This window comes from Sphaerodactylus townsendi, linkage group LG14, assembly GCF_021028975.2.
Source record: "Sphaerodactylus townsendi isolate TG3544 linkage group LG14, MPM_Stown_v2.3, whole genome shotgun sequence".
NCBI lineage: Eukaryota > Metazoa > Chordata > Lepidosauria > Squamata > Sphaerodactylidae > Sphaerodactylus > Sphaerodactylus townsendi.
The window spans coordinates 11,231,120-11,258,839 of NC_059438.1; the positions used below are offsets into that span (position 1 = coordinate 11,231,120).

At 44.4% G+C, this 27,720-nt stretch overlaps 1 protein-coding gene across 1 annotated transcript in view; it reads right to left on the reverse strand.

Moving 5' to 3' along the window:
• Positions 1 to 27,720, reverse strand: part of CDH13 (cadherin 13) — a 714,654-nt gene that overhangs the window by 200,587 nt on the left and 486,347 nt on the right. Inside the window, exon 7 of the mRNA XM_048515605.1 lies at positions 26,398 to 26,576. Within this exon, the coding sequence (XP_048371562.1) occupies positions 26,398 to 26,576 (179 nt within the window). The remainder of the gene's footprint in view (positions 1 to 26,397; positions 26,577 to 27,720) is intronic.

The following is a 27,720-nucleotide window of genomic DNA, read 5'->3' on the forward strand; positions in this document are numbered from 1 at the left end:
GAAGAAGAAGAGGAGGAGGAGGAGGAGGAGTTTGGATTTATATCCCCCTTTCTCTCCTGCAGGAGATGCAAAGGGGCTGACAATCTCCTTTCCCTTCCCCCCCTCACAACAAACACCCTGTGAGGTAGGTGGGGCTGAGAGAGCTCCAAAAAGCTGTGACTAGCCCAAGGTCACCCAGCTGGCATGTGTGGGAGTGCACAGGCTAATCTGAATTCCCCAGATAAGCCTCCACAGCTCAAGCGGCAGAGCTGGGAATCAAACCCGGTTCCTCCACATTAGAGCAACTATGGCTTCCATAGGTTGAATCCTGTTGTGAGGTCCCTGTCGGAAGATGTCAGGCTATGAAGGTTACATGATTCTGTTCTGAAACAAGCTGAGGTGAGCTCCCAAAAAGCAGGTGGGGTGGAAAGAGGTTGGCCCTTTTCACGAAAACCTTGTAAAATGTTTTGAGGGAGGAAATAAGACATTTCCTCCATGGAACTCTGCATTGTTTTTACCCCCAAAGATTTTATTCCCAGCCTCAAAACATTTTAAATAAACCCACTTTTAAGATGATTCTCTGGCTGAAACGTATCAGAAACATCTTCAGCGGCTGTGCGATCTACTGATAATGTTTCCCACGCCCCTCTGCTTCCCTGAACTTCCTCCCTGGGGCCATTTTCTGAGCTCACTCAGGTTGTTTCCCCACTTACCTCGACCAAAGGTTGCTGAGCGCTACTGCCAGCGCGCGTCATTTCTGGTGCGCTCCCGGGCTTCCCCACGACCCCGTGCTCTGCGCGGGGTCATCAAAAGGCGCCATTTCGAGGAGCGCCAGGAATGACGCGCACTGAGGGGACGCGGCAGCGTCAGTGTCTGGGCAGCTGCGTTGTCGCAGCCCCTGTAGTGGGGAGTGCCGGGGGACCCCGCACTACTTGGGGAGAGTAGCACGCAGCAGCAGGTAAGTGGGGAAACGACCTCAGTTCCGTCTCTCCTATTTATTTGCCGCATTTCTCTGTTCTTTGGGCTTAGAGGGAACTGATAGGAGGTGCCATCTTGTGCTAATGTTAAATTTAATATTAATGTTAATTTGATGCTGCATTTTAATGGGGAAGGGTTTATTTTAATCTGATTGTGTCTTATTTATATGTTGTGCACCGCCCTGAGCCCTTCGGGGGAGGGCGGTATATAAACCCAATTAATAATAATAATAATAATAATCTTTGGACCTTCGAGTACATGAGAAGTATAGAATTGCAGGATGAGGTTGTGAAGCACTGAAGCATCAATTCAACACACAACTGGGGGGGAAAAAGGAAAAAAATGATGTAATGGCGACCAGGAATCATTTTGAGGGGATGAGTGTGAACAAAAGGGGGGGGGATTGAAAACATTTTAGAAATGTTTTAGTGGATTTTTCATAAAAGACCATATTATGTAACCTTTTTTAAGAAAATGTGTCCGCTTATATTTTTAGAATGGTATTTACTAACCTGAGATTCCAGGCTATACCAATGGTAGCGTATAGCGCACGATATAGTAATGTGCCGGTATCTAACTATAGATGCATTTGTGGTAGTGAGGCAGATGAGGACATTCTGCATTATGTCTTGGAGTGTCCTCTTTATGATGACATAAGGACCAAATATATTAAAGAACTTCTCCCAATTGTGGAGGATACTGACAACACCGGGAAATTGCTCTGTCTATTGTCTGATGGTGATCCATACACTTTTTGCTCATGCCACAAGAATCAGGCTACTTGTGGTATAATGATGATGTGTTTTATTATTTGACAGGGATATTTGTATCGCTACTAATTAAGGGCGAATCCCCACTTGAAATTGCAAGCGGATCCAAACCTGTTCCTTGTGAGAATTCAGGCAAGGTTCTTGCCTCATCGCGAAGTTTCTCCCTCCCCACTCACAGCCGGTGAAAGCAAGCACACAGCAGACACTCCCCGGTGCAGGCATCGCTTGCAATCCCCACAAACCATGTGGATCGCCCAGCTTCATTGCTCCTGCAGAATCTGATTGGTCGGGTGTTCAGTTACGTGGACCTGTTAGCCACTTTCCAGAAAACACTACCCTACTTTTACCCATTAAAAAAAACCTGTAAGAACGCTTGAAGTGCAAAACCACTCATGAATACTCTTACCAGCTTACAGTAAAGCAACTATTTTCTCTGAAAGCTTCATCATAAATTGGTTACCAGGCTTAATCGCTTTTACTTGTATTGCACATGCTCAGAAACGATCGCTCCATCAACCCGAAGTAGACTGCAAGGTCAAATCAATCTGATTGGCTGCGCCAAAATGCACGCCACGCCTGGGGCGGGAACAACCTATAGTTCCAAACCTTGTCTGGACTGGTCGCGCCCCAATCTGATTGGTCGGTGTTCATTGGGCGGACCTGTTAGCCACTTCCAGAAACACTACCCATTTTACCCATTAAAACCTGTAAGAACTTGAAGTGCAACCACCATAACACTTGTCATTTACAGTAAAGCAACCATTTTCTCTTCGAAAGTTTTTTGCAAGCTAAATTGGTTACCAGGCTTACCGCTTACTTTGTATTGCACATGCTCAGAAACGTGATCGCTCCATCAACCCGAAGTAGACTGGCGCAAGGGTCAAATCAATCTGATTGGCTAGCGCCAAATGCAACGCCATTTGCCTAGCGGGAACAACTCCAGGTTCTCCAAAACCTTTGTTCCTCCCTCGAACAAGTCAGCGTAAACTGTGATAACGGGGCCTGAACCACTTGCATCCAGGTTCTGCCAGAATGCGGATTAACAGGGCGAACGAGGGTCAGAAACAGTTGCTGCCACAGAAGTCATGGGGAGGACGTCGATGAAACCGTGTTAGTAAGTGGCCTGAAACTGTGCTAAGGAGGCAGTGGGAATTCGCCCTAAGTTCATTTTAGCTATATTGGTGTATATGAGGTGTTTTCTGTCTCAGTTTTAATTTTACTATGTTTGTGTATGAAGAGATTGTGAAGGCCTATGGGCAAGACAATAAACGTATTACTAGTTACAGTTCTCTCTGAACTCTCTCAGCCTACCTCACCAGGTGTCTGTTGTGGGGAGAGAAAGGGAAGGTGAGCGTAAACTGTTTTGAGACTCCTTACAGGAGAGAAAAGTGGGATATAAATCCAAACTTTTCTTCATCCCTTGTTGGTGGCCAGAGAGAACCGGGGAGCCACAGAGCGACCAGAAAAGAAAAGAAAAGTCTGGAATTAATGCATGAGATGTCCCTAAAACACGTAAAGATTTAAACTTGGTTTACAAAATTGATGGAGTTTCAATTCTTTTAATAGCTGATCCTTTCTTCTCCTGCCAACCCTTTAATATTAGTGGAGGACTAATTTAATATGGTGTAGCAAAGGCCCAGACAACAATAGCTGAAAGAACAAGCCAAAAAAAATTGAAACAACCTAAATCCTTTCTAGATTCTGGCGGGGGGGAGGAGACACAATCAAAAATAATTTCTAATTAAAATACTTCCTTGTCAAGGAGAAGAAAATTAAATTTTTGCTCTGGGATGAAAGGAAAACGAGCTACGTCATGTTTCATTTCCTTCAGCCCCGGAGTTGTCACTTCAGCTTTAGTTTGAGTATAAGTTATCTGGAGATGACATAATTAAAACCCAGAGATGGTGGTTATAAATGTACCTGACAGTTGTTTATTGTACTAATGTACAGCCAGTCCAGTCCTGCCTCTGTGTTCTCCACTAAACTGGAGCCCGGTGCTGATACTACCAATTGATGTCACCATGATGGATCTCATCATTTTAAACTAAGTTGTAAAACACACCGAAGCAGAATTGACCAGTAATGAAGCCTCCTCAATTGAACTATTTAAGATGTCTGGCTGATGAAATAACTCATCAACAAAGGAGAAGAAGAAGAAGAAGAAGAAGAAGAAGAAGGAGGAGGAGGAGGAGGAGGAGGAGGAGGAACAGGAGGAACAGGAGGAATTTGGATTTCTCCTGTAGGGAGACTGAAAGTGGCTTACAAATTCCTTTATCTTCCTCTCCCCGCAACAGATAGCTTGTGAGGCAGGTGGGGCTGAGAGAGTTATGAAAGAGCTGTGACTAGCCAAAGGTCACCCAGCAGGAATGCAGGAGTGTGGAAACACATCTGGTTCACCAGAGAAGCCTCCACCACTCAGGTGGAGGATTGGGGAATCAAACCCTGTTCCCCAGATTAGAATCCATGTGCTCTTAACCACTATGCCACACTGGTTCACAAAGCTGTGCCAGCCACCGTGTGGTTGCCTCTGCTCCTCTTGAGCAGCCATTTTGTGCCCACCACACTATGCCAGGATTCGAAAGGTGCCCTCAGGCCCGAAAAGACTGGAGACCCCTGCTTCAACCAGCATATCATATTGACCCAGGTTCTCTGTTGTAGGTTAATGTCACTGATTATCTGTGTATTGTTGGCAGGGTAAAAATCTTAAGCTGTTTGTAAACTCAGTGCTTAAAAATATAGAAATTGCTACATTGCTAGTTCCTTTGGAATTCTGTGGCTCTATTTTAATCAAAACTGCAAAGCTATTTATTTGTTCTTGCACATAATGGCAAAAAAGCACTTGGGTAGGCACAGGCTTGCACACATTCATGTTTTATAAATGATTTTCCAGCCGATTCAATATGTTCTGAGTATTAAAAGAAAAGTTCTCTCATCCGAGGGAGAAATCAAAAGGCAGACTTTTGAGTGACATCCCGGGGTTTGTTTGTATTTTTTTAAATACATTCTTTGGGGTATAATCCAGCAATTTATCTTCATCTAGCTCATTTTTCAAAGGGTGTCATTTGTGGTGCAGATGTCTGTCAATATTTCTCTCCCTCTTAATTGCACTAACTTCAAATTTAAAAAGCATAATTAGGCACAATGCATAATTGCCTTATTGCTCGTACATAGTTTTATCAAAGCGACGGAGCTCGAGGCCTCAAGCAGGTGAACGTTAAAAAGAAAAATAATGACCTCTTGTGTATTGCAAGAAAACACGAACAAGTCAGTGTCTGATAGACAAGCACAAATCCCATCCCCTTTGGAATTCAGTTCATAGCAAGCTTGTAATATGTGCCTTGCTGGTTTGTAATGCTTGTTTGTGTCCTGAATTGAGCACAACCTCTCCAGAAGAGATCTCACCAGCATCTGAAGAGGAAGAACCCTAAACCATGTAGTTTCCAGAATAGGTGCTATGCATTCTAAAGGTTTTGTTGCCCTGGGCCTCTGGATGGCTCAGCGAAGGGAGGAAGGGGGCAGAAGCTGGAAGGCGGACTGGATTTTGGCATCTCTTGTCCATCACAGAGTCCACAATGGGGTCAAGATTCCAAAGCTGAGCTGAGAAAAATCCAGGCCACTTGATTTCCCTTTGGAAAACATGTCAGTTAGCAGAACCCAAACCACCCAACTAGAGTTTGTCCAACTAGAGGTCGTAATCCCATCCAAAGGTCATTGCTCTTAGGAGATGAAAAAAGACTAAAGGTGAGATGGGCCAGGCCATCAAGTGATAAATAAAAGGATCACTGCAGACATAACAAAAATATTCCACGCGGTGTTAAGTCTCACTCCTCACACACCCCATAACAGCAGCTTTTGTGCTGAGAATCAACCAACAAAGCGCCAGAAAAGGTTGTTCATGACCCTCTTGTTCATAGAATCATAGAGTTGGAAGAGACCCCAAGGGCCATCAAGTCCAACCACCTGCAATGCAGGAACACACAATCAAAGCACTCCCAACATGTGTTCATCCAACCTCTGCCTAAAAACCTCCAAAGGAGGAGACTCCACAACTCTCCGAGGCAGTGAATTCTACTGTCAAACAGCCCTGACAGTCAGAAACCTCTTCCTAACGTTTAGGTGGAATCTCTTTTCCTGCACCTTGAATTCATTACTCCGTGTCCTAGTCTCTGGAGCAGCGGAAAACAAGCTTGCTCCCTCTTTGACATGGCATCCCTTCAAATATTTAAACATAGCTATCATGTACTCCCATAACCTATAATAGTTCACTTTAATAGCAATCCGTGGCCTGTAAAGAAAATGTCCAAAATGAACAAATAATGGGGAACAAACTCCCTTATAAAGCATGCTTTCAGTATAGCCAGCTGTCTTCCCCTGCAACAGGCCACACAGACAGACAGACAGACAGACAGACAGACAGACAGACAGACAGACGACGAAGATAGATAGATAGATAGATAGATAGATAGATAGATAGATAGATAGATAGATAGATAGATAGATAGATAGATAGATAGATAGATAGATAGATAGATAGATAGATAGATAGATAGATAAACACTGAAAACAGATCTAAACAGAGTGCTCCTAAATGTAGATTTTGGTCCCTATTTACGCAAGATTGATGCCATCTTCTCCCTATGTTTTGAACATCCCTCACCACTAGGGATGCCAGTTTCCAGATGAGATCTGAGATTTCCCCAGAATTACAGCTCATCTCCAGATTACAGAGATCCATTGGCCGGGAGAAAATGGATGCTTTAGAAGGTGGACTATGTGGTATTGTACCCCATTGAGGTCCAGGAAGGAAGGAAGGAAGGAAGGAAGGAAGGAAGGAAGGAAGGAAGGAAGGAAGGAAGGAAGGAAGGAAGGAAGGAAGGAAGGAAGGAAGGAAGGAAGGAAGGAAGGAAGGAAGGAAGGAAGGAAGGAAGGAAGGAAGGAAGGAAGGAAGGAAGGAAGGAAGGAAGGAAGGAAGGAAGGGAGGAAGGTGATGAGTTTGGATCTATACCCCACCTTTCTCTCCTGTAAGGAGACTCAGGGTGGCTTACAAGCTCCTTTCTCTTCCTCTCCTCACAACCGATAGCTTGTGAGGTAGGTGGGGCTGAGAGAGTTCGGTGGGAACTGTGACTAGCCCACGGTCACCCAGCAAGAAGGTAGGAGTGCGTAAACACATAAGCCTCTGCCACTCAGGTAGAGGAGCGGGGAATCAAACCTGGTTCTCCAGATTAGAATCCATCTGCTCTTAACCACTACACCATGCTGGCTGAAGGGAGGGAGGGAGGGAGGGCCAGAGAGGTTGGCGAAGAGACAGGGAGGAAATTGAAATAGGACATACCGTGTTTCCCCGAATATAAAACAGTGTCTTATATTAATTTTTGCTCCCAAAGATGTGCTATGTCTTATTTTCAGGGGATGTCTTATTTTTCCTGTGTTCTGTTCGTCGGGCATGCTTCCAAACAAAAACTTTGCTATGTCTTACTTTCGGGGGATGCCTTATATTTCACGCTTCAGCAAAACCTCTACCATGTCTTATTTTTCGGGGCTGTCTTATATTAGGGGAAACAGGGTAGCAGCTGCGAATGGAGAGTCAGGATCACCAATGCTGGGTAGTGGTGACAACAGAAAAAAATACCCCTCCCCCCCACAAACTGGGGATTAGCCATTGTGAGTCTAGGCAGCACACATCTTTCAGGTTCTTCAAAGGCGTCACCTAAATATTTCATTGGGCAATATCAGTTCAGCTATTCTACAGATTTTCGAGGTAGATGTTTACCCAAAGCTCCAGCTTCAGAACATCAGTGTAGCATTAAACCTCGCCACCTTTCACGGAGTTGCTCTTTTCCCTTGCTTAATTCTCTCTCTTCTCAACTCAAATCAAAGAGAAGACGGGCAGTTCTGTTTCAAAGGCACTCCCGGCCGGGAAGCAAGACCACTGATCTCCAAAGAGGCAGAAGTTGCTCCTGCTCCCATTGACTTGGTCTGACTCCATCTATCACAAAGTCATCTGGGGTGAAAAGCAGCAGGAAATGATGGATCTCCCTGCTCTCGAGATTTTTTTTTGTTTGACCTGAATGCAAAGTGCAAACAGCACAACTTCCAAGTAGCTCATTACTTAGCACGTTCAGAACATCTGCTGACCCGGCACTGCTCCAAGGAGCAGAGAAACAAGTGTGTGTGGTTTTTTAACAAAATAATTTTAAAGAAGACCTGCTCCTACTTATGTACATACGAAGCAAATGCTCACAGTTTTCATGAGGTTTACTCCCAAGTAAGTCTGCTCACACTACAGTCATCCTAAGCAGAGAAATACTGGTCTAAATTCATCAGGCTTTTTGCGATAGTAAGAACATAAGAACATAAGAACAAGCCAGCTGGATCAGACCAAAGTCCATCTAGTCCAGCTCTCTGCTACTCCAAGTGGCCCACCAGGTGCCTTTGGGAGCTCACGTGCAGGAGGTGAAAGCAATGGCCTTCTGCGGCTGTTGCTCCCGAGCACCTGGACTGTTAAGGCATTTGCAATCTCAGATCAAAGAGGATCAAGATTGGTAGCCATGAATTGACTTCTCCTCCACAAATCTGACCAAGCCCCTGTTAAAGCTATCCAGGTTAGTGGCCATCACCACCTCCTGTGGCAGCATATTCCAAACACCAATCACACGTTGCGTGAAGAAGTGTTTCCTTTTATTAGTTCTAATTCTTCCCCCCAGCATTTTCAATGGATGCCCCCTGGTTCTAGTATTGTGAGAAAGAGAGAAAATTTTCTCTCTGTCAACATTTTCTACCCCATGCATAATTTTATAAACTTCAACCCTATCCCCCCTCAGCCGCCTCCTCTCCAAACTAAAGAGTCCCAAACGCTGCAGCCTCTCCTCATAGGGAAGGTGCTCCAGTCCCTCAATCATCCTTGTTGCCCTTCTCTGCACTTTTTCTATCTCCTCAATATCCTTTTTGAGATGCGGCGATAGTACCATCTTGACCTCAGTAGCCCAGGCTAGCTCAGTCTCATCTGATCTCAGAAGCTAAAGTTGGTTTTATTGAGTCTATTATTCCTAACCAACTTGGTTATTTGGCCATCTCTTTCTTGGACAAGAGTAGAAAAGGGATCCTAGTACACATGCTTATTGTGTGAGACTTCAGTCCCAAAATATAGAAACTGTAGTTTTCAAACTGTAGACTTTATTCGGTAACCTAAGCAGAGCGAAGCATAGACGATTCTGCAGGACAGAGCGCGGGCTAGATCTTTAATCCCTGACGCCCTCGACCCCCCCCACTGGGCCCAAGGCGCCTCGGCTTCAGCATAGTAACAAAGGGCGTTTCCCCACTCAGCATGATCCCCCCTATGCTGCGCGCCCGGGCATCCCCATGACCCCGTGCTCTGCACGAGGTCATCAAAAGGCGCCCTTTGCAAGAGCACCAGGGATGCCGCACACTGAGGGGGCATGACAGCGGCAGCATCGGGGCGGCTGTGCTGTCGCCACCCCTCTCGTGGGGAGTGCCGGGGGACCCCGTGCTACTCTCCTCAAGTAGCGCGAGGCTCAAGGTAAGTGGGGAAAGGCCCAAAGACAGGAGCACACACAGTATAGTGACAATGACAGGAACCACTTCACACCTGGGAGGATGGCAGCCCAGGCCGGCCTACGGCCAACTGACCAGAGGGGAGGGGAGGGGAGACGGGCTGGCGCCTGAATAACAGCTGATAATAGTGGCTCAATTCCCCTTCCCAGATTGACGGAAGAGAGCCATCCTGACACATTGATGACAACAATAAACCTCTCACATGCCTGTATATTTTTGCAAATGCCACTGTACCCTTCTGTTGGTCGGGGCCTTTCGAAGGGAAGCACACCTTTCATGCATCTCAAAGAGCGGCATTTAGATCTTGTGCTCACCTGTAATACAGTGGGAACTTTTTTACAGAAGTCTAAACTTGGCCTGCGTGTCTGGAGTGGAAAACAACAGAAGGAAGCCAACTGGAAAGAAAAAATAAAAAGGACCTGTGTGTTTGACACAGAGGTGAAAGGAAAAAAAAAACCCCTAAGATCTATGCAAAAGACTTTTGCTCCTAAGACGGATAAAGAGACCGCTGAGAAAGAACAAAGGTGAAATGTGACATGTAAAACCACTTGTGTTTAACAGGATGTTCTGCACGTGGCAGACATCACAATGCAAGACAGACATTTGCCCTCCTGCAAGGAAACAAGGCGCCGGCTGAGGCTGAGAAAGTGCTCCATTAGCCAACTTCAATTCACAGGGCTTTGTGCTTCAAGGACTTGCACAAATTGCAACTCTGCTGTCTGGGGCAGAGGTTTGGCAGAGGCAGAAAAAGGATAGAAAATCACAGATGCACACAGTGGGACGAGTGGCTCCAAGCATGATTAAAGCTTACAACAGAGTTTACAATTCTGCAGTCTCCTCTGAAGGGCCTTCAGCTCTGCTTTCACGCAGCATAGCTCCAATAGCGAAGTGGCTGGGCCCTGCGCGGACCACAAAAGCAGCACAATCAGGCCACGAAGAGACAAGAAGGGTTCCTTACACACTCAGGACCAAGTATAAGATTTCGAGAGGCAAAGCTGCATTCATCAGATATTACCTAGATCTCCATTCTAACTCATATCTGATGAAGACAGCATTGACTCTTGAAAGTTCCTATCTCCAAAGTCGTGTTGCTCTCTAACCTGGCTGTTCTACTACAGACCAACAAGGCAACCATCTGCAACTACATGCTCAGGGGCAGAGGGGTACCTAGGGAAAATGTAGCCTGGTGCAAAATCTGAGTTTTCCACCCCCCACACCCATGGGCGGTTGCCCTTCCCCACCACGACCAAACAACTTTTTTTGCACCAGATCTTGAAGTCAGTGTATGAACCTCGGGGAAAGGAGGAGGGGAGTGGGGGATGATTTTTCACCCCCATGTGACTAAATAGCTGCAGCCCAGGGATATTTATTTATTTATTTATTCATTCATTCATTCATTCATTCATTCATTCATTCATTCATTCATTCATTCATTCATTCATTCAACTTATATACCGCCCAACCCCCGAAGGGCTCTGGGCGGTGAACAACATAACATTCAAATACAGATAAACATAAAATCAAATATAAGTTAATCTCTAAATTAAAATGCAGCAATTAATACATAACATAACAATGCCCGCAATATCCCTCTTTTGACCCCATAGGTCCCCTTGGGCAGTACACCCCTGTTCAGGGGACTCCCCAGGTCTGCAGAAAGCAAAAAAGATGATTTTGTAGATTAAATTAACCAATTAAAGTGGCAGGTTCCAGGTAAAACAGGATACCAGCCCTATTCACATTGCAGTGAACACGTGTGTGTCAGAAAGAGCCACTGCATGATCACTTTACAAATGAAAATCAAACACACACCAAAAAGAGGTAAAGTGTGGATAAGGTTGACAATCACAACAAGTGCTAGACAATATGGAATGCGCAGCTTAGCCTGCTAAAGAGGAACTCATACATTAATTGACTTCCTAATATTGTTCCTGAAAAGACAAGGGCAAGCAAGAAAATCAAAAGCTGAAGAAGTGGACTAATACCCATGAAATGGGAAATAACAAGTGAACTCATCTTGAACAGACTTGGAGTTTTGATCTAGATATATTTGGACTTCGTTTCCATGGTAGATTTGTTTCCTTGTATTGCAACAAGTGGTCTGTGGCTGGTGACTCTAGTCCACTCTTGCAGATTGGATTCTCATATTGAGCATGGCATTTTGGAGCTGCGTTTCTAGGCTTGGTGTTTAATATTCCACTTTATGGGATTAAACCTTGTTTAGCATTTATGTTTTATGCATTCGGCCCTGCAGGTTGGCTTAGTGCTTTTTGTCGTGATTGTTCACTTTACAAATGAAACCAGGGATGTGCCGTTTCAGTTTCACATTTAGATGTACCCTGTGTTGAATGCAACATGAGAATTACTTAATACAGAAAGAAAAATCAAGCATACTCCGTTCACAGATTCCATGTGGATCCACTGTAACTTGTGAACCAGGCTAATGAGAGTTAGGAGGAAAATGGGGAGGAGATAAGAAGAAGAGTAGAAGAGTTTGGATTTATATCCCCCCCGTTTCTCTCCTGCAGGAGACTCAAAGGGGCTTACAATCTCCTTGCCCTTCCCCCCTCACAACAAACACCCTGTGAGGTAGGTGGGGCTGAGAGAGCTCCGAGAAGCTGCCACTAGCCCAAGGTCACCCAGCTGGCGTGTGGGGGAGTGTACAGGCCAATCTGAATTCCCCAGATCAGCCTCCACAGCTCAGGCGGCAGAGCTGGGAATCAAACCTGGTTCCTCCAGATCAGAGTGCACCTGCTCTTAACCTCCTACGCCACTGCTGCTCCTAAGTTAGCTAGATGAAGCCTTCACAGAATCCCAGGAGGGAAAATTTGGAAGAGTGGGCTGAGATTTCAGAATTGTTCTCCCTTTCCATGGTTTCTCCTAGGCCCCTAGTTTGTAAGTGTACAATCTCCTGTAAGTAATGCCTCAGTAGGGCCCTTTCTGCACACCAACAGGAATGCGGGTTGCGGATGGCTCTCCCCCCTGTCCTGTTTGCATGTCTCTGTACAGGCAGCGACTGGAGCTCATGGAAGCAATGCGGATTGCCGTCATGCTTTGCATGGAGGTGCGTCTTTTTTAAAAAAAACACCACCTCTCATGCTGCTTAGATACGCAGGAAGGACTTTTAAAAACCCAGGTCGGGAGGGAAAATGCAGAGCAGACTCGCATTAGGAGCGGGATCCGTGGGAAGTTCCCCCCCCCAACATGGGTTTTATCCTGTTGTTAACCCAGGTTAATTGACCCGTGCGGAAAGGGCCCAGGTTTCTAACTCCAAGTTGGAAAGTTCCTAGAGATTTGGGATTGGAATCAGAGGAGACTGAGTTTTGCAGCAGGGAGGGACTTCAAATGGGGTATAATACCCCAGAGTCCTGTCTCCAAAGCAGCCATTTTCTCAATGTGAACTGATCTCTGTATTCTGAAGATTAGTTGTCATTTCAGAAAATCTCCCGGATGCCTCTGGGGATTGGTAACTCCAAGTGCCTGTATCCAACATAGCACTTCCCATTGTGTTAGCGGGTAAAAATATTAAGGTGTGGAGCTGCCAAAAGAGCCTTGATTCCATGTTCACAACTACTGGCTGTCCTTGAGATTCTCTATTCTTTTTTTGACTCTCCTGATGTGTTTTATTGTTCATCTGTCACCGATTTTAATGGCGCATAAAGCACATACCTTATTACTGCCAGTCCTTAAAAAAATACTATTTGACTATTAAACTACCTGTTGACATATGTGAAAGTGAAAAAGGAAATGATAATAGCATAATTAAAGGTCTAGAGGAATTCCATCAGCTTATATTTATAAAAACTGTGGGGGTTGGCATGGAGACTCTTGCAAAAAAAAAAAAACACCCTCTGTATTGAATGCAGAATTTTTGACATTATATTTAGCTTTCCAGAGATAAAGCATTCAAGAAAAAAAGTTTTTTTTTAATAACTAGTTCCAACATTACCTGTTATTATTCTTTTCATTAACAGGCATGGTTTCCTTGTGCCTGCATTCACAGGAACATATAAAGCAGAAAACCACGGATTTCAGTGACCCTTTAAAGATTACCCTAGCTGTGTGGGAGGAGGGATGATTATAGATTTCCCCTCCCTGCAGTATTGACCTTCACTCTTCCCTTATGTAAATCAAACTCAGCGTTCTTTATTTTCAGCATTGTTTGTTTTCTTAAATCAGTTTCCCCCCACAGAAAGCCAGAGTGGTACAGTGGTTAAAGGCAGGTGGACTCTAATCTGGAGAACTGGATTTGATTCCCCACTCCTCCTTATGAGCAACAGACTCTAATCTGGAGAACTGGGTTTGATTCCCCACTCCTCCTTATGAGCAGCAGACTCTAATCTGGAGAACTGGGTTTGATTCCCCACTCCAACACACAAAGCCTGCTGGGTGATCAAGTGGTCGAGTGGACACAACTGAATTTAGACACAACTGACAACTACCTGACTAAGACAGGCACGTAACTAAGTATCCCTGGCTCAATCTGGGAAATATTCAAGCCTTTCCCATTCACAATATACAACAATGAGAAAAGAAAAGAACACAATTTTCTAGGAGAGCACAATTGCTCAACTTGGCCCAGTTTCTTCCAGTAAATCAATACCAACAGTAGCTGCAGGCCCAGAATATATATGTTGTATTTCCCTACACAGAAGAGTTAACTATTTCCTACCCAGTGGAATAATGACCCCATTTTGCTTTTCCTGGATCGTGTCCCTCATACCTATTTGTCATGAGAAAGACTGATCCAGGAGAGGAGAGATTTTGTGGAGTCAAAGACACTCCAAGTCGGGTCACTGTTCACACTTAAAACTAATAGACCTCAATACGGGATCCCTAAAAAGATGGTAAACACAAGTTTCCGAGAGAATAACACAGAGATCACAAGCAGAACACCTTTGCTGGAAAGATTAATATCTTTTCATTAAAAAGACGAAAGGAAATGTCAGCTCAGCATTTGCATTTAGATCGAGAAGGAGTTAAGTGCATTAACAGCTTACAGATTCATGTTGCCAAAGACGGGCAGGGAAGGGAGTGCCCAGGAACGATGGTACTGTCTTCCCCGTCAGATGCAAACAGTAAACTCAAGTAAATGTTCAAATTTTATCCTCTTTTATTGCTGCCATTCAGAACAATCAGGTGTCTTTTGCTAAAGTACTTTGATTTGCTGTCCAAACTGGAGCTAGAACATCACATCTTCTCTCACCCATCTGTATTCACATTCTGAACAGGCATCTGATACAAGAAGAAGAAGAAGAAGAAGAAGAAGAAGAAGAAGAAGAAGAAGAAGAAGAAGAAGAAGAAGAAGAAGAAGAAGAAGAAGAAGAAGAATTGGAGGAGTTTGGATTTATATCCCACCTTCCACTCATTTAATGAGACTCAAGGTGGTTTACAAACCCCTTTCCCTTCCTCTCCCCACAACAGACACCTTGTGAGGTAGGGTTCTGAAGAACTGTGACTAGCCCAAGGTCACCCAGAGGAAACGTAGGAGTGTGGAAACACATCTGGTTCACCCGATAAGCCTCTGCCACTTAGGTGGAGGAGCAGGGAATCAAACCCGGTTCTCCAGATTAGAATCCACCTGCTCTTAACCACTACATCACGCTGGACTCCTTTAGGCAAAAAACCCTCATTTCTCCAGTGCAATAATGGTTCCTACAAAGTCAGCATATACTGGAGAAAGTTCTAGAAATGAAGCTCTCAGAACTTTACAGAGAATCATGGGTAGGAGTATAGCACTCGGTGCAGAAAATCTATGTGGAACAAGTAAAGAACAGAATGACTGGCATTTGGCCAATCTTATTGATCAAGACACATTTGCACTATCAATGAATTTAATCATCTGTCAGCAACCCTTTGAAATTATTTTGGGAATTCAGCTCGGTGTTTGGAGAAATGAGGGTAGGGGGTGGGATGGAGAAGACTGTTTTGATATCCAGATTAATGCGAAATCTTCTGTCATAATTGAAATATTGATGGAAGCAGAAACTGCAACTTTAAAAAATAAAATAAAATTGCTCTGCAAATCTCCAAGTATGTCTTCTTTTATTCCTAGCTGATCGCTGCAATCAAAATGGAAAAGGAAAGTACTCGCTAAATAATAATTATAGGGGGTGTTTGGCATGGAAATAGCAATGCCAGCCACCGTAAAACTCCATCTATTCACAAGAAATAACACTCTTTTAATCACTTCCAAGATGGCACAGCTGTCAATAGTTCAAAACAATCAGTCATTCTTAAAAAATTTTTTTTATGCCAGAGGTAGATATTTCTATGTTGGACTGGTTTTGATCTGCCTTATATTTACAAGAGTCTTCTCCTGCCCCCCCCCCCCCAGCAATTTACTTTGGGGTACATTTTTTCTTAAAACAAAAATATCTCCCAAAGCAAACATACCAAACTACGGCCCCTTCCGCAAACGCAAAATAATGCGTTTTCAAATCACTTTCACAACTGTTTGGAAGTGGATTTTGCTATTCCGCACAGCTTCAAAGAGCACTGAAAGCAGTTTGAAAGTACATTATTCTGCGTGTGCGGAATGAGCCTACGTATTGTGGATTTCCTCCCTTTTTATGTCAAGGCTGCCAGTCTCCAAGGAATAGCTGGAATTACAACTGATCTCCAGACTACAGATGTCATGCCCCTAGAGACACCCTCACCATTTTCTTTATTTAAGTCTCTGTTGTCCCTTTGGTAGAATGGGCATAGTCATTTTTTGCACAGTATTCTGTGGGAGGGAACCTTAATTAGACCCTGTCCCTTTAAGAAGCCCTCTAGAGGCAAAGCACTGTAGCAATCTTAGTAGTTAGCAATTCCTGTTTTATAGCCTGTTTTAGTTTTCAGGACTGGGGAAGGCTGGAGACAGCAATATCTCAGACGTATTAGGTGTTAAAGATCCACGGTGTTGGAATAATTAAGTTTCAACAGAATTGCAAGGAAACAGAGTCCAGTTACAGGACACCGGGAGAACTCGGAAGAAGAAGCGAGCAGCGCAGACTTCCTTAGAAGCAGTTAAGGAAGAGTTGGTGTCTGCAAGTTCTTCAAACCTTCTCCAATCGTTTCTAGCAACACAAGTATTCATTATTAGTTAGGCTTCATGGGAGGAGTCAGCGTCCTAAACTTTCAATATTATTAAACTGTTTTTGAACTGTTACTTATTTGTCTGTGGGTCTTGCACTCTGTTCTGGCCAAGTGCAAGGCACCATCATCATCATAGTTTATTTACGGTCATTGACCAGCAAGATCCAAAAGAATTAAAATCATAAAATTTACAGATATTACAAATATACAGATTAAAACAGTTAACAAAATGCAGATAACAGGAACTCAGAACATCAGCTCAAGATAATGAGTGGAAGGTCAGTCTAATAATAATTAATAATAAGGATTAGCTGGCAGAGCCAGTAGTGCTCTGTCGGGCCTTCCTGATTTTACTTGATATCCAGGCAAACTTGGCAACAGAATACGTTAAATTTTTATTGGTATCTGATAACAGTATTTTAACCTTTTCTTTCTTAGCCAAAGGAGAGTTTGTCAGGTCAAAGGACAGAAGCATCCAACGTATCTCATCATAGTATGAGCATTCAAATAATATATGTTCCGAGTTTTCAACACCTCCTATTTGACAACTGCAAATTCTACCCTCAGTTGGTACTTTGTTATAAATCCCGTTGGTATAGTAGTTAGACGAAAGGGCGTTGTAACAGAGTAAGCTGTAGGCTCTTCGATAGTTAACGTTAAACAAAGAAGTAAGATAAGGCATTATTGAAAGTTTATTCAGCATTATTTTACTGAAAATTGGGTGTTTAAGTTTATTCAGATAGTGTTGCCTCTCGACATCTATGATTCTAAGTTTAACAAAATCCCTAGCTCTATCATAATTCATGCTGGTAATTAGTTGTTGAGAAAGTCCATAGGCACCTGATATTAGATCGCTTGAGGAACAGAACAACAGACGTCACTGTCCTTGGAGAAAATGGCCTCTTGGGAAGGTGAACTCTATGGTATTAAACCACCCTGAGAATCTTTTCTCCCCAAATCTTGTCCTCTCCAGCTTCACATTTAAAATCTCCAGGAATTTCCCAACCTTCACCTGGCAACCTTCATTTACAATGAACAATCCCAGCTTTTCAGATCCTCTATATTTTTGCATGAGGCCTCTTTCAGCCTAAAAATCCATAAATCACAAATGGGTTCTCTAATGTGTAGCTCTGCAGATGTAATTTGCCCCTGATTCTCCTCTGCTTTCCATTTCTGACAGATGTCGAGCTCCCCCCAGGAACAGAAAAGGAAACACACTTAAAACCTCCAAAAATAACTCTGTATGTGTCTTGTTAAAATAAAAATGGTTATTGTTCTGCAAATTATTCAAGTGTGCCACAAACTCTGGAGAGCGTGCAGGTTTCAAAACAAATTTCCTGAAAAAAAATCCATAAATAAAACAACACTTTGAGAGGCTGGGGAAAAGACGGCGGCAACGGAGGAATAGCATTTGCCATGGGGAGCAAAACTACACGAGCAAGAACCACCAACAGAGATGTGCATTGTTGGAATTCATTTTCGAAATGGTAATGTATGTGCCATCAAAAAAGGCAAAGGCTATTCGCCTATGACTATTTTTCCAGGGCTAGTTCAAAATATATAACCAGCGCATGCACTTTATACATGGTGGGAGTGAGGCGAACATTGGGTATGTGAGCTCCCCCTCCCCAAAACAGTGTATCCACTCAAAGAATAGACAGATTTCCCACAGATGGGAATAAACATATGATGAAATTTTAATAAGACTCCTGAATCACATGATATTCAGAACGGGAGGGTAGGCTTGCTATTTTCCCACTCACGGTGGACAATTCTCCACCCACCCTCAAACTCCCACTCTCAATAATTTGAGGAGCAGCATTAGAAAACAATGGACAGGGATGGCATCAGTTATGATGCTCTAGGAAATTCTCCTAATCTCCATGACCTTTACCACAGAGATTAGGAAAAATTCCTGGACCATCATGTGGAATTGACTTTACTTCCTCTTGACATTCCACCCCCTCCACACCCCCACCAAGCCCCCACCAAGCCCCCAGAACACCCTTACCACACCCCCACAGGGGTGTGCACCCGCTGCATCGTCCACCCCCCTGTCCCCTTGGAGCTACGCATCTCCCCCACCCCCTTCTTTAGGAGGTAATTTCTGTTTTCCATCCTTCCCCTCTTTTTAATATCTTTCTGAGCTGTTTGGAAATGGGATGTTTTTGCCATCTTAGCCATTTGGGAAGTCTAGATTTTAAATTAATTTTTAAAATATAGTTTTATAGTTGAATGGTTGTGAACCACCCCTCCCCTTTTGAGCTTGGGGTAAAATTTTATAAAGTAAGAGACTTTGGAACCTAGGTATGTGTAGCCTGGAGAAGCCTGGAGAAGCAAAGGTTAAGGGGAGACATAGTGGCCATGTTTAAATATTTTATGGGATACCATGTTGAAGATGGAGCAAATTTGTTTTCTGCTGCTTTATTTATTTATTTATTTATTTATTTATTTATTTATTTATTTCGGCTTTTATACCGCCCGATCCCCGAAGGGCTCCGGGCGGTGAACAGCAAAAATTTATTTATTTATAGACCAGGACAAAGAGTAATGGGTTCAAGGTGGAGGAAAAGAGATTCCACCTAAACATTAGGAAGATCTTCCTGAAGGTAAGAGCTGTTTGACAGTGGAATATGCTGCCTCGGAGTGCCTCGGAGTGTGGTGGAGTCTCCTTCTGTGGAGGTTTTTAAAGAGAGGCTGGATGGCCATCTGTCAGGAGTGCTTTGATTGTGTGTTCCTGTGTGGCAGGGGGTTGGACTTGATGACCCTTCTGGTCTCTTCCAACTCTATGATTCTATACTCACTTTAAGAAATCTAGCCAAGATCTATATATTTGCCCTCTCATCTCTAAAGTCTTCTATGATCCAATGAGATAACTGATGAAAGGTGACCCTCAAATCTCTGCCATGGAAGAATTTATGTTGCTATTTTACAAGAGTTCCTCTTAATAACTAGAAAACAGGGGAGGAAAATGAATTCGTTCAGAAAGGAAATAAAAAGTGGCCAGATAACGCACAAGCTACCTTTCAATATCCTATCCTCAGCACTTATCTCCTTTTTCAATATGACACACAATCAGGGAAGGACTTGAAATTAATATTATACATAAAAAATAGCAAATTGCATCCATGCCGATTTGGCTTAAATTAATGGGAACATTCTCCATATGTATCTCCAGCTAAGTGATGGCTAAAAATTAATCACAGAACTGTAAAATGTGAACCCCTTTGATCAGGGAGTGAATGCAGTCACTTTAAAACAGTTTATGGCAGCAATTGCCACCGCACATATATTTGGAGAAGTGGAGTTAAAGCTCATTTCTGTCTCCCACACCCTATTTTTAACTCTCCGCTCAGCTTATTTCTTTGACTGGTGTCATGGAGAAAAAGCACATTTTAACCATCATGACTGCAGATGAAATAACTGAGACAGAGTCAGCCTTCATTAGATTTGGCATATGCTTCATCGACATTGGCATTTCTATTTGAAATTAGCAAGAAATAACCCCAATCTATCTGCTTAGCACGGGATCCACATCAAAAGATGAGGGGCCCCAAACACACTGCTACCTGAACTGGAGGGGTCTGTCCTGTTTCAGTTTGGGGAATTGGGGGGGGGGGGGCAGACCGTGCACTGAAAAATGACCGGCTATGGGATCTCCACCAATTATACCAGAGCTTTTCCCCTTTGAAAGCTGCAGGAAAGCACAATTTAGAAGTTTTAGCAATTTCATGGACAACACAAAGTAATACATGTTACACACACAGCCGGTACAAATATATATATATATATATATACACACACAGGGACTCAACAGGTATAGGATTTAGACAGAGGTTAAAGATAAATTTGGAACAGGAGAGGTCATTGAGGGAAGAATGATAATTAGAAGAGTTTCGATTTATATCCCACCTTGCAAGCAGACACAGAGGAGCTTTCAAACTCCCTTCCTTTCCTCTCCCCGCAACAGACACTTTGTGAGGTAGGTGGGGCTGAGAGAGTTCTGAGAGAACTGTGACTAGCCATGGGGTAGGGAACCTTTAACACTCAAAGAGCCATTTGGACCTGTTTTCCACGGGAAAAGAAAACACTTGGAGCCGCAAATAATTTTTGACATTTAAAATAAAGATAACACTGTATATATTGGGTTTTTTTTACCTTTTACTCCGCTCATTCTGAGAAGCGCATGGATGTGCCCGCCCTGCTGCCTGCAGGGTGGGCAAGGATAAAGCCGGCGGCTCAGCCTCGTCTGCCTCTGGGAAAGCACCCACCCCGCTCTAACGGGGCGGGCGAGAGGGGAAGCCCGCGGCGCAGCCCAGCTGGCCGTGGGCAGTTGGTGCGCCTGCCCTGCTGCCTGCAGGGCGGGCAAGGATGGGGCTGGCGGCTCGGCTTGTGGAGCCGCAGTGCAAGGGCAGAAGAGCCGCATGCGGCTCTCGAGCCACAGGTTCCCTACCCCTGGACTAGCCCAAGGTCAAGAGAGTCTACAGTCTTGCTTCCAATCATGGGCAACCAACCAACATTCCCATTCAGCTATGAAGCGGAGAGTCACAAGGCTGGATCCAAAAAGTGCCCTTCAGTGAGCAGAAACACTTCTTTGGAAAGTGGAAGAAAACATCCCCCCCCCCCCCAACAGAATGACTCTTTGCATGAAAGGATGTGCACTTTGGCTCCAAACCTATTGTGACTCATCCAATGTCATCCTACAGGAGCACACGGGGGAATAAAGCATTCAGTAGAGAGCTAAGAATATTCCCCTGGCTTCTGGACAGATCTGAATTCCTGACTAGAACATCACATTCAATTTTATTTTGATTACAGTCTTAGACCAGTATAATAGAAAGATTCAAAGATCTCATCAGCTCTAAGTTATCAATTGGTAAAAACACAAAAGTCTACTACTAAAAGCAGATGAGAAAAGGTCAAATCCTAACTAGAACATCAATGCTCGATATGGAAAAAAGAAACATTGTAAAATAAAGCAAAGCATACAGGCATTAAGTGACCCAGTCTGGAAACCTCTTGACCACTGTCTTATAATCCATGATCTTAACTTACACTGGCCGTTTCCGCACGAAGGCGGAAGCAGCCGGGTCGGCGTTTATGACGCCGACCCGACGACGCTGGGACCGTCCGCACGGATGGTCCTGGAAACAGCCGGGCAGCCGGCGTTGCAGAGCACCGGCGCCCGGCCAACCCGGCATGTCCCCAGGCCTCCGGCGCGTCGCCGAGGCCTGGGGACATGCCCCCCTGGCCCTGCGCGCCTGCTCCAGCGCCGGAGGCCCGGGGACAAGGTAAGTGCCGGGTGGGGGAGGCGTCGCGAAGCCGCTGCCGTTCGCTTGGCAGCGGCTTCGAGGCGGCGTTTCCCCAAAAAGAGCGCTTCCAAGCGCTCTGGGGAAACGCCGGCTTCGCTACGGGCGGGCGGCGCGAGGGCGGCTGCTACTCGCGATGCAGCTAAGTTTCTGTGGCGACGTATGAAGGCAGCCTGGAGACGGCGTTTTTACCGTCTCCAGGCCGCCATTAATTGCCCGTGCGGAAACGGCCACTGAAATGTAGGTAACAAGTGGGAATGCACAAGGGCTTGTGGGAGGTAAATACCTCCCACTTGTTAGGTCTTGGCACGACAATCAATAAATTGACTCTGGATATGAAATCAGAAGGCTTCGTTGGGTTGGCAACAAGGACTCAACTTGCAGAAAGCCAGATCCGGGGCTCTTGGCTTCTGCAGACACATTTATTTCTACTTTTTCCACCTTGAACACCCCCTCCCATCTTCCCACAGATTACCAGAACAACAAGGTGTGAAAGACTTTGATCCTCTGAAGATGCCAGCCACAGATGCAGGCGAAACGTCAGGAGAGAAGGCTGCTAGAACACGGCCAGACAGCCCGAAAACCACACAGCACCCGTGTGAAAGACTTTGTTGTGGAGTACTGAGTGTCTCACGGCCAAAGCAATACTCTTCTGGCTGAGGCTTCTGCCTCACCCTCCCTCCTTCTGGAGGCTCAAGGCAGAGGTCGCATAGTTAACTACATTACTAAGTGCATAGATTTAGAACAAAAGGCCTATTAACACAAGAAAGGTGGTTACATGAAGAGTTGTCTCCCATACCCGGGTGTGCCTCTGACCTCCAGATGGTAGGATGGAGGGAAGGGCAGGAGTCATTCCTGACACCACCCCTACACACACACACACACACGCACACACACAGATCTTCCCATCCTGACCAACATCATTTTGAGAATCTTTTATGATACAATCCTGCTGCACAGGGTGGTGATGGGAAAGACTAAGTTGTTAATGGGAAACCATGTGTGCGTGGTTCAGCTCTTGCTTTGCCACACACTGTCCGGTTTATTGGATACTAGAGACACTCTTTGTATGCAAATAGCATCATTATTTCATGTATCGCCAGTGACCTTTAGAACAAAGTGGGGAATAGAGGCCTTGTCATTCCTACCTATCGATTTTTCAATTTCCAGCAAATTGGTTTTATCTCGAGATTGTTTATATATTGGGGAAAGGAGAAAAATGCCCGCTATAACTCATGGAGGCCATTAAAAAAATGTCTTGAACTCTGCAGCCAGTTGCCATCAGTATAGGAACCCAATTCTGTGTTCAGAATTGCATCTAAGGACAGAATAAACCACCATCTACTTGCAATTAGGCATTTCTTAGTTTCATACACATCCAACACATTTTAGCACGTTAAAAGAGCAAAATCCACCACTTGTGAAGCTTTTGACAGAACTTTGAGTCATAGAATCATAGAGTTGGAAGAAGAGACGGCAAAGAGTGTCCCGTACAACCCCCTGCCATGCCGCAACACTGAATCAAAGCATCAGTTCCAAAGCATTTGGATTCTGTACATATTACCCTAGAAAACATATTGATGGTGTAAACATCGTGGTAACGTACATGGTACATTTCCACAAGGATGCTACTCTGTTGCATGCAAACTTTGGTTGTCAGCTTTAGAATGACTCAACACACGCATCACGAGCAGCACATCCTAAGTCTCCACACCTCCCTGAAATGTGGGATGGTAGAGTAGAGACTCAACATGCTGGTAAGTCATACAACTAGAGCACACAAGTATACAATCCTGCAAATATTATAGTTAGGACAAGGGTCAACCATCACTTGGAGGCAGTTTTCAAGAGCAGTTTAGAAGCAAGACATCCCAACTGAACCTTAAAGACCAACAAATGTTTCCAGGATATAAGGTCAAAACTCTCTTTTGAGTTACTGAAGGTCAAAACTCTCTTTGTATCTGGCTTATACTATGGAAAACCTTAGAATCCTAGGATCACAGAGTTGGAAGAGACCCCAAGGGCCATCAAGGCCAACACCCTTCAATGCAGGAACATATGATCAAAGCACTCCTGATGTAAGAACATAAGAAGAACATAAGAACAAGCCAGCTGGATCAGACCAGAGTCCATCTAGTCCAGCTCTCAAGGACACATGGCCAATTATTTACATTGGATCACCAACCCTAAATTAAGAAGAGCCTTAACACTGGCCAGATTCAATCTAATGCCTTCTATGCTGCTCTATGGCAGATATCAACAAATTGATAAACAGAGAAGGCTATGTCCATGCAATATGGGTCAGGTGGAGACACTCGATCATACCCTCTTTCATTGTGTAAGGTTTGCAAAAATCAGAATGTCGCAATCTGCACTTATCCCATTTCTGTATAACAATCTAACCGGTGCTCTTAAGATAAATTTCCTATGGCTTTTGAACGTTACATGGGATCCCACAGTGTGCTTTGTGAATGTAGCAAAAAATTTCTAAGCTAAAGATAATAGATCGTGAAGTCTTAGATGAATACTCAATCAATGTCTATGTATTACCTTGACCACATTATAGCGCCAGCAGTAATTTTTTCTAGCTTCTGTCAGTATCCGATGATGTTTAAGTGAGTCAACTTAGCTGAAGGAATGTCCTATAGTTACAGAAGGACCATGTATATATTTTAGTACCAGTGTCTATAACTGTGAGCAATAATGGGCAAATTTTGTATGCTTATTTTGTATGTTTATTTTATGCCAATAAAGGCTTGTTACTTACTAGTCCAGCTCTCTGCTACTCGCAGTGGCCCACCAGGGTTGACAGTTGGCCATCCAGCCTCTCTTTAAAAACCTCCAAAGAGGGAGACTCCACCACACTCCAAGGTAGTGCATTCCACCTTGTTGGTGCTATAGGCCTCAAATCATGCTCCCTAAACTGGAAAATCACAGTAATCCTTAGAAACAACAACAATGAAACCCTTCCTGGGAATAAGCCCGTTTCGGTGGACCTTTTCAGAATTGCTCCCTAACAACAGTAATATCACTGTATTTTGAAAGCATACAATGGATTTTATAACAAGAAGTGCCAGGGCTAAGAAGCTACCCAGAACGCTAGATGGTGAGTCAGCACTGAAAGGTGAACATCCAGATCTGACGTGTCCTTCAAACACACCACAACAGTCAAGTAAGTTTTCAGCTGGGCTTTTCTAAATCTTCCACAGCTACACACACCATTTTTGGCCTTGAATAACCTTTCCCATCCTGCAAGGGGCACAACTTCACTTTTTTGTTAAGATCTGATGTTACGGAAAGTACTTCCTCCCTCCACGGGAAGAAATCTCCAGAGAACCAAAGGGAATTTAAGCAGCTTATTTGCATGAGACCTTTATCTGTTTTATGAGATTCCAAATTAGCAATGTCTTAATTTGAAAACAGATAATAGATGTCTGATTAAAACTCTAAAACCACATTAATTTCCGTCATTCATTATCATGCTTAATCCTCGCCATTGTTAAAGTTTGTAGTTGTCAGGCACAACGAGTCCGACAAGCCTTCGGCTGTGTGTTCGTTCTTGGAACTTCCTTCTTTGGTTCTCTGTTTCCCATGATGCTTCCACTAGCTGCTCTTTCTACAGGCTGGCTCACCAGGACAACTTATGAGATTTTGAAGTCATCTGCCACCACTTCTTGGGCCTTCTGTGTTGCCCCACTTGGGTCCTAGTGCCCCCGATCCCCCTCCAATCCCACTGAAAGCAAAGCAGAAGCTGGAGGAGAGGAGAGGAGAGGAGGGGAGAGGGAAATGCCTATCGGGTGCACAGGTGAGCAGCAGGAGGGGAGGGAGATGATGGCCACTAACCTGGATAGCTTTAAAAGGGGCTTGGACAGATTTATGAAGGAGAAGTCGATCTATGGCTACCAATCTTGATCCTCCTTGATCTGAGATTGCAAATGCCTTAACAGTCCAGGTGCTCGAGAGCAACAGCCACAGAAGGCCATTGCTTTCACATCCTGCATGTGAGCTCCCAAAGGCACCTGGTGGGCCACTGCGAGTAGCAGAGAGCTGGACTAGATGGACTCTGGTCTGATCCAGCTGGTTTGTTCTTATGTTCTTATGGCCGGCAGGGGAGACCAAGTGCCTCAGTGGTCATGTGGCTTGGTGGGCAAGTGGACGTGCCGTCTTGGGCAATGGGGAGAAGAGCAGAGAATTCAAAAGGCTCCCCTCACTCTTCTGATCTCTCCCTCCCTCAAAAGAGAAATCCAACTTGGTTTTTTTTTTTCTCAGAGGAGAAAAAGGATCTCCACCTGATACCCTCTATCTGGCCTCATCAACCATGAGACTGAACCTCTGTCTGCTTTTCATCTGCACAAGACAATGGGAGTTTGACCCAGGACATAGCCAAGGAAGGAGGGAGAGACACAATCATGGAAAAGCAACAGGTGAGTGAGGGGGGAAAAGGGGTGGGCAGGCTGTAGAAGCTGCGGGAACGGAGGAAAACAGGCAGGTGAGCAAAGGGGGAGGCAGATGTTGAAGTGGACACTTATTCTTGTTGAATTGCACCTTGTTCACATCTACCCACTTTTCCAGATGATCAAGACCGATACAGAACAAAGAGATAATGAAGAATAGAAACCTGAATCACTGGCATGAAAACCTACATCATCACATCCATCTCTCTTTAACACTGCATTAAGCCACAGACAATTTACAAGGATGTGACTTACTTCTCGGTCCAACATGGCTGGCGACACGACCGTGACAATGTCTCCTTTTTCTGGGTCAATATAGAACATGTTCGGTGAAGGCTTGTCGGGGGTTTGCTTAAGGATATTGTACCGCAGCAGGGCGTTGTCCGTTGCGGGGTCATCGGCATCGAATGCAGTCACTCTCATCACAGTGCTTCCTGGGGGGAAGAAAAATGACACAAAACCACCATTAAGGGTGATTTGACCAGATCATAATTCAGTCTCTGGCTAAAACAAGGAGATGAATCCAAAAATCACCCACTGAAGTACACAAAAAGCAAAACCCAAGAGCTGATAATAGACTCTGTCTCCAAGACAATGAGAGAGCCGATGGCTCGAAATTTCAATCTGATATCCTAAAGTCAAGAAAAATAACATTTATTCCCGATACCTCACTGATCGCCCCAATGCCACCTTAAGAAAGGCATTTACTAGCCTTCATTTTCAATCCTTTCCCACTGAATATCTCCATGGTAGATATCGGAAGCTTCAAGGGGACCAGTGTATCTTTGACCTTGTGTCTTTGGCCAGGCGGAATATTTAGCCCACTATGTCTTATGGTGCCCCCTATATGATATTGTTTGAGGTAAACATCTCAACTAGATCGTATCTGAAATTACAGGTTTGAAAAAGACATAGGCTGCAATTTTTATTGGCTGATGTTTTTCCTAAGGTCACCTTTAAGACTTTTTATTTTCTTAGCAACCACTTTAAGGAGGAAACTAGTTGCAGGCCAAAATTTCAAAGCTACATTATAAATGTAACCTGTGGAGTTTGAATCTGACCACTTTACATTGATATGTTGGTAGAGGTATACATTGATATGTATGTAGGGGATTGCATGGCTTCATGTTATTTTATGTGATGGTGATGGGCTATGGCAGTGATGGCGAACCTATGGCACGGGTGCCAGAGGTGGCACTTGGAGCCCTCTCTGTGGGCACGCACAGAGTTCATCATGTGGGGGGGAAATCGCCTCCCTCCCCCCACATACATATCTAGGCTGGTCTGGACTGCAGGGCTCGATTATTAGCATTAAACCTAAAACCTAGTTTTGAGGAAGCAGTATAGGTAACCCTGTTAAGCGTTGTTAAACCCCACTGATTTTCATGCAAAGAACTAAAGCCCGATCCTTTACCTGGGAGTGAGCTCGGTTGCTGGCAATGTGGCTTGCTTCTGTGTAAACCCTCCTAGGGTCATGATTCACCCGTTCAAAGAGTTGCATGGTTGCCTCAAAGCAAAGCCAACAACTACCACCAAGCTTACTCCCGAGTAATGCACGCCTCAGAGCCAACCATTTTT